The 12,777-nt window shown below is 39.1% G+C and overlaps 1 protein-coding gene across 7 annotated transcripts in view; it reads left to right on the top strand.

Annotated features, from left to right (window-relative positions):
• The first annotated feature begins 73 nt into the window (after window positions 1-73).
• Window positions 74-12,777, top strand: part of dtnbp1b (dystrobrevin binding protein 1b) — a 69,206-nt gene continuing 56,502 nt past the window's right edge. For 2 of the 7 annotated variants that reach the window (XM_042434627.1, XM_042434621.1), the window contains exons 1-2: window positions 74-240; window positions 3,270-3,404. Coding sequence is in view for 2 of the 7 variants with exons in the window: in XM_042434620.1 (XP_042290554.1) it covers window positions 4,037-4,906 (870 nt within the window). In the remaining 5 variants the exon portion in view is untranslated. Of the gene's footprint in view, window positions 241-3,269; window positions 3,405-3,986; window positions 5,311-7,780; window positions 8,896-9,277; window positions 9,319-12,777 lie in introns of those variants that run through there. The other 5 variants (XM_042434622.1, XM_042434620.1, XM_042434618.1 and 2 more) reach the window with 5 other exon arrangements.

Raw genomic sequence — 12,777 nt, 5'->3', positions numbered from 1 at the left:
CACCGCCTACTTACAGCTGCCCAATGAAGGCTAGTTTAGTATAATCGATGCAAGTTCTTAACCAATCAGAAGTCGTGTTACATCAGCACGCTGCTCTGGCTTGAGCTCACCTCCCGTGCCTGGGAGTGTGAGGAGTCCGCTGCGCCCTCATCTGGCTCGCCTGTTGCATGGACCTGAAGTGGCTCAACTCACCTGCTCCAAATGAATTAGACATTTCAGCGAACTTCAGCAGACCTGGGGGTGAGTTTAATGGCTTGTATACAGGTTTCTCCCCTCGGTTTGTGTAAATTATGTATGGGAAAGGAGTCCAGAAATAGCTGATAACGGGAAAACATCCCGCCTTGCTACCTCACAGTTGCTCTTCAAAGCTTTTATGAATTTTTCATGTTGGCGACTTCTTCGTGTTTCCAACTCACTCCCACTATTTCCATTGTTCCCATGAGTATTCCTGCTTATGTAATACTTTGTGTCCTTGAACTGAAAACACGTTTTCTAAAATGACGTTGTATTTTAATTAAAGTCATAACTTATCATTGTATGGAGGGTTTTAAGGGCTGAAACTAAATATATAAATACATAAATAATTATTTAATTAAATGCTTAAATAAATGAATACATATATGATTATACAAGAAAATTCACAAAAGGTATTCATACATTTATTTATCTATTTATAATTTTATTTATATATACTTTTATTTATCCATAGTGTAACTTGCAGAGATGAAATAAATAAGTCTGTCAACTCCCATCCACCAAAAGTCAGAGGGGCAAGTTAAAGCTTCTGATTGGCGAATGAACAGTATTAAGCGGGCAGCTACGGGTCTGAAAAGTAAAGCCAAAGCGGAAGTACCTTAAACCTGCATTTTCTCTTTTTGGATAGAAGTCTATTAGAAGACTTCTCACTTGATTCACTACCTCAGTAAACAGTTTCCTAATGAGTTTATGGTCTTAATCGCTAGTTTCAAGTCATCTTCAATACAGCATGATGTACATTTTGTAAATTATGGTCCCATTTAATTTAAATTTGATGATAAAACAAGGTATGCTTTAGGGTGTGGTTACATTGTGATTGACCAGTTGCTACCGTAGGTAACATAAACATGGCGTAACCCCAGGTTCATAGAGTATATGTGAGACCGTCACTAGTTCAGTGTGTTATTAGTGCATGAAAGTTAATTGTAACATTTTGGTCAGCTAAATAAGTCCTGTTCAGTGTTTGGTTGTGATAAAAGACTCTCTCGGGAGTCAGATGTTCATTTTTTTTGCTTTACATTTTTGCTGTACATTTTGCTTTAATTGTTTTTAGCCCGTTTTTCCACTAGCAAAACTTAGCATTAGCATTATCACAGTTAACCATAAATGCAAGCTAGCAGCTAGCGTTAGGGTCAGCTCCAACCTCTCGTCCAAATATGGTCACTTCTCATCACCTCTGGCTCCAAAAATCAAGATGGCAAACTTGAGGCTTGAAAACATGAGTCCACAAACCATTGGGTGACGTCATGGTGGCTACATCCATTATTTTTATACAGTCCATGTCAGTCAGGGCCGATATCATTCCAATTTGTTCAGCGAAGCTCTCAGTTTGATCTAAAAAAAAAAAAAGGATAGGAGTTGGCATTTGCCTCTAATTGTTCAGCTAAAGCCAACATATCTATCACTGTAGGATTCAAGATTTCATGAAGATCCACACCGGATGCCACCATGTTGATTTAATTATTTTGCTGCAGCAAGTTAGACTATGGATAAATGAAAGTATTAATAAATAAACAAAAAATTAATATATGAATGAATAAATATACAAATGTGTAAATATATAAATATATATGTGAATAAATACAGATATAAGTTTAACATTGATATATTTAATCTCATTTAATTTTTGTGATTTATTTATTTATGGTGACAAGCATTAAATTATATAATTGTTTATATTCATTTATCATATAATTATATATTTCTTCTTCTTCTTCAATCAAATCATGATATTGCTGTGATGAGAGGAGTTTGGCATTTACACATTTTAAAAACCTTTGAAGATATTTACATTTTTTCACCCAGGCTACTTGCTGTAATAGTTTGGTTCGTGCCTTGGTGATCATACGTTGAAGCTATGGAGCTTTTTCCGTTAGTGACCACTTCACCCATTTATGGAGCTAGATTAAATAATTGAATATTTACTCAGCCTTGTATATTCTACAATACCTACTATTTTATGATATATTATTTAGCACATCTTTAACAAAGTGTTGTAATTTTAATATTGTAATTTCCACAATGGGACACAGTCTAGGCCAGAAGACACTGCAGAAACTGCAGCCACACATTCATACTTACACTAGCGAGACATGGTGTTCAGCCAAGCTCAATGTCTGCCTGCCAGGGGACATTTTAGAGTAAAGGCAGTTAGGGTGTCTCTCCATATTTTTGCACTCTCCTACCACTGCATTCCTGACGTAGCATCAGTGACTCAGATCCAGCAGGACACTGTGGGAGCTCCTCAATAATTGTATTGAAGCATTTACTTTGAAAGATTGTGAGATGAAATTCAATTTTGCTTGTGAGAATGAATTTGCATGTGAGTGTCTGTTTATCAGGATGTCTTCAATAAAAAAAATCTGATAAGGGCTATTAAAAACTGACTGATGCACTTTGATTCAAGTATTTTACAGGCAGCATTGTATTTGTCAGGAGTAGATCGGTGTGTTTGTTCAACCTTACCAGGTTCTTAAATGATATGTGGGGGAAATTTAAGTCATTTTAATCGGACCAAAAAGTAGCCTGCATTTTTGCAAACACATAAGTAATCTTGTTTTGATCAAACTGAGGTTAATGATAATCCATTACAAAACAACTTCAGTATGACCTCACTCCCACATAAACAGGGTGTGACATGTTTACAACGAACTGCTTCAAAGGGTGACTGAACATTCATAGGCTACACCATGTTTACTGTGGAAGACAGAGGAAAATGCATGGCAAATGTTTTCATCAGTTCATTTAATTTGAGGACATACAGTCCGATATCAAGAAAACCAGACATGTTGGGTAAAGATCTGCATCTGATATTACCGATCACTACTTTTAAGAAGTATGTTAAATATAATTGTTCAGGGAAACATCTTCAAATCTCTTTTGCTACAGATGTGGAATCATTCCAGTAACTTTCTCTCCGTCTCTAAGACAAGCAGCTCTCTACACACAAAAATTGACTCAACAGATTTTATCAGCTGTAATGTGTGTGTGTGTGGCTTTCTGTGTGTGATAAGGTCAGACCGTCTGGAGTTGGCAGTTGCTAGTGTCCTTTTGCCCTGAGATGATGTAAGAAGGTGTACGATGAGTGAACAGAGGGACGTGTAGTCTGAGCAGCTGTCATGACCATAAATGGAAAAGCAAGGAAGATGGTGAGTGACCTAACATCCACTGTCTATATGGGACCCACTCACTGAGCAAGCAACAGAAGCGTGCGCACACACACAGACAAGCGCACACACACAGACACACACACACACACACAGAAACACAATAGGAACAAAAGGAATAGGGAAAAAAATAGGGAAAAAAACAAAATGTATCTATTAGGACTTCCCTTTGCACATCTAGGTCAATTTTGGCATTATGGCATCTTTTTTTACAATCTGGGCTCTTGTACACAAACAGACCATTTGCAGACTCCTGGTTCGCGGCTAGGTATGACAACATTCGATGTGACATCACTTCCCTTTAAGGCAAGTCACCGCTCACTCGACTGGAGCGTGAACACATAGCCATGCAGGGATTTCTGTGTGTGGGTGTGCATGTGGGCACATGACATCATAGCGTCATCACAGCCCATCTCCATAGCCAAAGCTGTGCCTCTTGAAGCAGAGATTATGTCAGAAAGTGCCATGCTAGCAGAGCTGCTGTGGCTGTTGTTGTTGTTGCTGTTGTAGTTGTCTTGATTATATCCCTCCATTCCTTTCAATCTGTCTCTCGTAAACCGAAAGAGGAGCAGCACTGACAGATTAGGCAAAAGGAGGGACCTGTTTGTCCAAGTATGAGGAAAGGCCAGAGGGCGAGCCGCTCCTCCGAGTCTGAAGAGCATCAACAGCCACAGTCAAAGGACAAGCTTTCTATAGATCAGTCGTCAACACATGGATGCTCATCTGATGAAGATTTATCGTCAGATTCAGATGTGGAGGCACAAAGTGTGATGAAGAGGAGCCAGAGGTTCAGCAGCTCTTTCAGCTTTGGAGAGGATCAACAGCCACAGTCAAAAGATGAGGACAGAGAAGAAGAGCTGTCACCAAAGACCTCTAATGGAGTACCTGTAGCAGAGCTGGTGAAGGCAGAGTTAGCAGAAGAATGCATACAACTGGAGAAACTGGATACTTTTCGTGAAACAGATCAACCTCCAAGGTCAAATTTATTCAGGCCGCAGGAGTTATGGCTAGCAATGACAAGATGTCTCTCCCTCCGATGGCCTCCATGTCTGTCAATCAACAGACAAAGTAACAGGAAATTAGCCTTCCAAGTGGACCTTGACCAATCAGCGGACACACAGTCATCTGCCAGCTCCAAATCGACCAATGAGAGCTCCTCAAGTACTTTTCCATCTGATGAAAGAAATGTGACATTGGTGAAAGATGAGAAAGAGGAAGTCAAAAGCAGAGAGGTTAAAAGTGGCCCAGCCCCTCTTCGAGGGATTTCTCATTCCTCCCCCAGGGTGCCAAGAGCCAGACAAACTTCAGACTCGGTGTTAGCTTCAGTGATCTTGGATAAAGAAATGTTCTTGAGCATTGAGCTGGTAGATGCGGGTGAGGAGAGGGATGATTTACGCTACTGGGCAGAATGGAAGCTGTCAGAGAGAACCAAAGAACTGGCAGAAGGAGTCTGGCTCTCTCGAAGCCAAAAAATGATGGATTGACTTATTAAATTAGAGGTTTTGTTGCCTTTTGATGGAGTAGAGTTTGCATTATTCACCCATCAAGTTAGATTGGTTATTGCAACCATCAGTAAGTTGGTTATTATCATCATCTAATCTTAGTTTGTGTGACTGCTGATTAGGAATGGCCTAGATTTCAGTGGATAATCAGTACGATTGGTTTTGCATGATGTGTAAACTGCTGTGTGCTGATACAAACTGTGCTGATACAAACTGTGCTGATACAAATGCAGTGACTGTACCTAATAGAAATGCTATTTTCAGAAACACAGCAGAGCACAGTTAGTGTTAGTGTTTATTTTTCCGCCTTTCTGGGTCTCTCAGAGAACATTTTATACATGGCTGGTTCCATGTGTGGGAGGCTAGAGAGACCCGATAGAGTATGACATGCATTTATCAATAAAAGCCTTTTTTTTTGCTATATTGCTTTAATTCCTTTTATTAGATTTTACTCTGGAACAAATACAGGTAAATTGAAAACCTACATTGTCTTATCACGCTCAAATTTCTCATTAATGTTGTTTTTCATTGTTAGTTTCAAGCAATTTCACAAGCAAATTTAAAGTTTACAGTATGTTTCAATACAGATACTGAAGAAATTCAACACAAAATACAGTTCAAGCCTGAATGAAATTTTCATGGTGTGTGTGTGTGCCAGCAGTCTTCATATCTGTCTCTGTAAATCCCACTGACTCTTTTATTAATTTGGTGATTTGTATTTTAAAAATCTCAGACAGCATGTTTAATATCTTGGGGGTTGAGTGAGTGAGAACATGATGGGAATTATTTAAATGTACTTCAAGATGTCTGTCAGGATAACTGTATTTGCAAAGTGCTTTAACAGTCTCTCAGCTGAAGAGAATTATGAGTGGGGTTTTTTTAATCAAAGCTCAGATCTAACAGCCTTTCATTACAACATTATGAGACAAAAGAAAATGAAAAGAATGTAATTTCCTCAAATTCTGGCAAACCGTTTAGCACTTTTTGAAGCATCAGATGCAATATGACAATGCTCAGCTGCAAAATTACAGTAGGATTGTACATAAGTGCTATTATTATTATTTCAGTTTTTTTTCCAAATAGGAGCATCACTCAGTGTTTGTGTGCATGCCCAATGCTTAACCATTTTTATACATAACAACAATGATTTAGCAAACTATTGGTTTATGTGTTGGTTACTTCATTTTTTGAAGCTGTTCAGCCTTGAACAGTCATATACAGTAACAGTCTCCTCGTCATTCATTGAATTTTATAGCCATTTTGCATTTCTTCTCACCTACATCCTGTTTCTATAGACCCATAGATGCTAGTACATTATGCATATTTTATCTGGTAACCTAACACATGCAAAGAATTGTTCTATCACAGGGACAAGTGTTCTGTCCTCTCATCCTTTTGACTGATTATTGTAGCAGTACTGTACAAAACTGGAGCATATTTACATTGAAGAGCTGGCATGGGGTATGGAAGAATGGGAGTTGTTGCTTGGTGGTCCCTGCCAAGTAACAACCGTTACTCTCATCACTGTAATGAAGAGTGCTGGAGAAATGGAAGGGCGAGAAAGGAGGAGGAAGATAGAGGTGTATGAAAAATAAAAAGATCTGAGTAGGAGTTAGATGTTTAAACACATGGGGCTGTTTTATCAACTCATAACTGCCCAGAGAGGTTTATTCTTTAAGTCTCATTCAGTCACCAATGAAGTATCCTGTCCTGGGCAACAAAGTCAAAGTCAAGAAATTAAAAGAGTGGTGTATGCATTCGCACTATCTATCTGGCCCTCATGAAAGATTTTGAAAAAGCAGGAGGAGAGAATGAACAAGTGTTTGTAAAGGCAGTATGTGCACATGTGAAAAGGATGAGGAAAAGGCAAGAAATTAGTCTCATCTGCTGTAAGCCAAGAGTTTCATCCCCGGAGCCACAAAACTGGCAACACATTATCGCTAATGATGGCCTTATTAGGCAAACGATACATGTACCACAAACGATGACAGTCTTGTCGCAAGTATTCAATGATAACTCGATTCCTTTTATGGTAAAGTATGATTAAATACTGAATGTGCAACCTCTTATCTTTGAGTCATTTTAGTGTATTGGAATGAGAAATAATAGCAGCTACTTTAGACAACTAATAAGTAGCCTCACTACAACGAAAACAAACCAATTAACCTTTCATTGGGACTTCTTAAGATTATTTTTGGAACTTTATTCATTGTCACTAGGTAATTAACTTTAAATTATATCCAGTTTAAGTGACACTTATCTCCGTTGAGAAATACATCTGTATTTGACCTGTTACAAAATGTAGGAGGAAACTCTTTGCTAGCTTGGAGCCTAGTTTCAGTTTTGCTATAAAAGACCAGTGAGTAGTCCAAGCTTCTGAAAGCTTTCAAGATTTACAACTTAAAATAATCGAATCTTCTCTGTGTTGGAAATTGTGTTGGACAGTATCCTAAAAGAATTTGCTAATGAAATTAGATTTAAAAAAATTAAAAAGGTTTTATTCCATTTTGGTTTGGCAGGGCTGCAAAAGGCATGTATTTTACATTCATATGTAATCATTAATATTGATATGGGTGAAACAATATTTAGGAGGGTGTGTTTTATATTAAAAGTAAAAATATGATCACTTTTTCATCAAGTATTTGTTGTCTTTGCAAATTAATATGTTGTGACACTAAAGTATAAAACAAGTGAAATCATTCTACAAAAGCCAAATATATACTTAATGATATCCAGCTATCCATAGTTTTTATAGTCTCAGTGATAGTCACTTTTCCTTTTATCAGCACTCACAAACTGTTCCCCACCAATTTTACTTCTGAACATAAAGTTTTTCATGACTTTGTCTTTGGCCAGCTACAGCAGAAACAACAGGATCTCTTCTGGCAGAAAGCACTTGAGATTGTAATGACGCCGTCATATCCTGGCAATCGTCAAGACTGCAGGAGTGAAAGAGACATGTATTCCACATCTGTCTTCAAGAGAGGGACAAAGCGGAGAACGGCGAGTTCCTCTTTCTCAGTTCATCCTCTCAGTCAAACAAGCGTATTTGTAAACTGTGCTGGAAGGAACCGTCTCCAACGATAGTTACATAACGTGGTGATAGCCTGCAAATCCCAGCAGAGGACACACGTTCCAGTTGCCAAAGGACAAATGTGACTTCATGGAATTTTTAGGTCTTAGGAGGCCATCCACAGAGTAATTGCTTTATCTCCTTGGCCTTTTAGTTATATTCCATAAGATTAAAAGCTTTTTAGGAAAGCCATTATGCTCTAGCCTACCTCAAAATGTAAAATGTAAGACCACAACTGCTCTACAAATGCATCAGATGTGACACTTAATAGTCTATCGACCATAATCATTGCATGCAGTATGCATGAAGAGCAAAGGTCCTATAGACTTACTGCAAATATTTGTCTTTGCCTCAGGTTAACTTCTTTAGGATTGTAGAATTTGTGTTAGCCCTGTGATGGACAAGTGACCCAGTGTGTCGCTTAAGTGTGTCACGTAAACATGACATTACCCTTTTATGAGTAGGAATAAGGGGGCAAAGAAGGTTGATTAATCAGATAATTCTAATGGTGAATAATCATAGGCAAACACTTGTCAAGAACTATTATTTGGCAGACATATGTGTTAAAATTACCTTCCAATTACCATGATTAGGTATATTTCCCATATCAGTTTTTATCATGTTAACAACCTGCAGAAAGGAAGGAAACAAGAAACTTGGTGCATCACTAGAGGATGTAGACAGAATGAAAAAAATGTATATACAAAGATGTAGTCTATATTTGCATGAATTTAACGTTTTTCACCTTTTTCATTCCCATGCATGTGTGTATTCAGCAGGGTATTTAGATTTACCAAGGTTCATATACGGCAACCTCCTACGGCTGAAAAATGAAGCGAATGCGGAAGTGCCAAAAACTGCAGTTCCCCGAATGGCCACTTGAGGCTGGCTCCAAAAAGTGAGTTATACAGTTTATGGATAATCCCCATTGACCCCCATGTTAAAATGCCCAATTTTAAAGCAGAAATGAACATGTTCACAGCCTGGTACAAAAAACTGTTTTTGACAACTGTAAGGGATGTGATTTTTTTATATAACTCACTACTTTTAATTTTATTTAGGCTTAAATGTATGCATTTAATTAAGGGCGTGGCCGCTTTGAGTGACAGGTGGGTGTCGTCACAGGCAAGTCAATACAACAACGACAATGTTGGCTAAGTAACATAATTATAGTGTGACCCCAGATTTACGGAGTGTAGGCGTAGCCCTAGCTACTTCGGTGTGTTTTCAGCTCATGAAAGTTAATTTTAACATCTTGGTCGCTAAAAAAGTCGGTTGTACTAAAAGACCCTCTAAGGAGTTGGATGTTCAGTTTTTTCCGGTAAGTACAGTTTGTTTTAATGGTTTTAAACCTGTTTTTCGCTAGCGAAAATTAGCATTAGCATTATCACAATTAACCATAGACTGTAAATGTACCATGCTAACCAAACTAGCAGATAGCGTTAGAGTCTGCGCCACCCTCTCGCCCAAATATGGTCATTTCTGGCCATGCATCTGGCTCCAAAAATCAAAGATGGTGGCCGTCAAAATGCAAACTCGTGACTTCAAAACATAGATATTGAAACGTTTCTATATCCATGCTTCAAAACAGGAGTCCACAAACGAACGGGTGACATCAAGGTGGCTATGGACATTATATTTTACAGTCTATGGGTCCATAGTCGTCATATAAGTCCCCCCTTTTCACCTCTGAATATATTTTTAACCCCGTGTTTCATTTGTGTCAGTAAAGGGAGGATAATTCCCCACATACCAGCTCAATTTTCTTCCTTTATGTAGTATCGATGTAATTTATAATTTGCATTTGTGTGTACTGCATGTGTGTCTGTGTGAGTGGGTGGTATAAAACATGCAGATGTAATTCAGCCTCAGGTGTGAGCATGCTGAAGTAAAAAAAATACCAATTGTGGCACAGAGGGGCAAAGGGGACACTGGAAAGTTGAACACTTTACTCATGATGAATTGCGTGTGCATTTATGTGTGTGTCTGTGGAGGACAAAGGAGAATATAATGGATGATTCCCTCAGGGCATTTGTGGTGACAGCCAAGATTAGTCAGCTCTGGACACACACACACGTGCACAGTCTCACCAACAGGCTCTGCAGATGGCCAGAAGTACTCTGGTGACATCACTGGCTGTTTGAGATGTGTTTGCCCTTGTGTGCTTGCTCATAGTCTGCTGCATGCTGACTCTAGCTTTATGTGTGTGGTGTGTGTGTGGTGTGTGTGCGCGAGCACATGTATACATGTGCATGGAATACAGTATCAAAGCACAGTGCTGGTTGACTGTATGATAGATTACTATCATGAGACTCCTCAGTATTACCTCTTGCGCACACACACATACACTGTCCTGTGAAACCATGCTGGTAGTGTAGTGTAGTGTAGACTGCAAACAGGCAAGTCTGACATGGCGCAGTGGGTATTTTCTGCATTATATAGAACATAGAGGATGCATTTTATATGCTGGGTGTGTAACATTACTATGCTGCAGTCATCACCGAAACTTCTCTCACATTGTCTGAGGGAGCTTCACTAAAACAACTGGGGTTTATGTGCCTTACTCAAAGCCGTACTGGACATTGTTGCTGAGAGAAGGGTGGGCATGACTAATTTCCACTAATAATTTCCATTAATAATGTCCTCCTTCCATCCTAACTGATATAATCCAGCAAGCCTGAAGCAACCGGATTTTCTGTGTAGTAAGAAATTTCCTTTCACTTCACATCTGAGGATTTCACCTATCTGAAAGGTTTCTAATGAAACCTTTCAGATAGGTGGTGATATATCCCATGACCTAGACCACTGGTTTCTCAAAGTCGAAAAGCGAAAAGGGGAATAATTTATTTTCATATAATTCCATCCATAAGTAACACAATGATAGAATGTGATGACTATTTTGGTCATGGGTTTCATACACTTTCTGTAATAAAACATCTAAAAGAAAAAGTCTTATCAGATGGGGGACCTTGGGACAAAATCTTTTCAAACGGTGGTCTGTGGTCTAATTTGTGTCGGTTTAAGTGTCCTTGACATGAAAAAGTTTGAGAACCACTGACCTAGATGATGTGGGGAACCCTACATTTCCACTAAAAATAATTGGATTTAATGAACCTTACTTAAATATATTTTTTATTGTCACTATCCATCAGAATAGGTGTCACCCAACAACCCAATCATCATTTCCTGCTAGCAGAGAACTGTGTGTCTGATGCATCTCTTGCATGCCACATCTCACACTCTTTTAATAATTTGCACTGCATAAACTGCACAAAGCTGTGAGGCTTCTGTAGTTGATTGTCCTCAGTTCAGCAGTGTAAAAACTAATTAAAATTCATACTTAAGTAATTTCAATAATGTTTAATTCATAATGTCTCCATAAAAGCTGGAAGCCTGAGCTGTTGTGAGAAAGTTAGACTTGAATACCAGCCATTTATCTGAGTCATTACCATTAATGGAAAATAAGTACCACTAAATATACGGTGCAGAGGGGAACTTTAAAGGACCTATTGTGCTTTTCCTTATTTTCTATAGGTCCCCTTTAAAGACCATTTAACTCTATTGCAAAATCATTAATTAGTACCATATAGGTGAACAGCACAGGTGAATACAGATTTGTTTTCTGACTTCATTTTTAAGACATCATACATGGTTTTAGTTAGGGATGCCTAATATTATCAGCACGTCATCGGTATCGGCCGATAAAAGCTCTAAAATGAAATATCGGTATTGGTCATTTCTGCCAATTTGTGCTTCCCTCCACGGACTGTTTCACCCTGACGGTCCCGGTGCTTCCTCCGCAGGCTCCACTTCACTTCACAAGCTCCTTAACCTGAATAACAAACTGGGGCTCGGTGCTCTGGTTGGATCCACATGCAGAACTGGGGCTAACGTTAGCTGGGAGGCTAGCAGAGCTAGCTGGCTGTGCTTCCCTCTGGCTTTGCTGCGGCTACCACTCCGCTAGCCTCTCGGCTAATGTTAGCTCTCCATGTGAATCCAACCAGAGCACTGAGCCCCGGTTTGTTACTCAGGTTAAAGTGGGAAGAAGCAGCGGGTCTGTCGGGCAGCTGAGTGAAGTGGAGCCTGTGGAGGAAGCACCGGGACCATCAGGGAGAAGCAGTCCATCGAGGAGCTGCTACGTTCGGATGCACAGATAGGAAACACCTCGGCTGACAGGATGTACCACTCTGTTTGGGAAAAAATCTTTGTGGTTTATAACGGCAGTTGGCAACCACCGTATTAGGTGCATTACAGCCACCTTCTGCTCCGGAGTATGGACCAGAGATTAAATCCTACACATTAGTCTTGTCTGTCTAATGAACCCATTGAAAACTGCCCCACCCACTTGGCAAGTTCATTAAAGTTTTGAGTCTTCCTAAATTCTTCCTTCATATAATGTCTTTCTTGATCATACTTAGTACATTCTATGCTTGCATGCATAATATTCTCCTCAGTCATCTGGAAAAAAATATGTGCATATATCGGTATCGGCATCGAGTATCGGCCACAGTGAGTTGGAAATATCGGCATATCGGCAAAAAATCCAATATCGTGCATCCCTAGTTTTAGTAAACCATATGGCAATATTGAAAGTGTTCTGCATTCCTTACTGTCAGGCTTGGATAGTAAAGTATACATATAGTACATATAATACATATAGTAGATGGTGTCCTCTTTCTGCCTTCAGTAATGGCACATTAAATCTATCCTTTTTTATGTTAGGTTAATGTTCTTTGTACGTTGTCCCTGTTCAAATAAAGAAATTCAAAATTCAAAAGCT

Source organism: Thunnus maccoyii, chromosome 15 (genome assembly GCF_910596095.1).
Source record: "Thunnus maccoyii chromosome 15, fThuMac1.1, whole genome shotgun sequence".
NCBI lineage: Eukaryota > Metazoa > Chordata > Actinopteri > Scombriformes > Scombridae > Thunnus > Thunnus maccoyii.
Note: the sequence above shows the minus strand (reverse complement) of the source record. Positions and strands in the feature narration are given on the sequence as shown.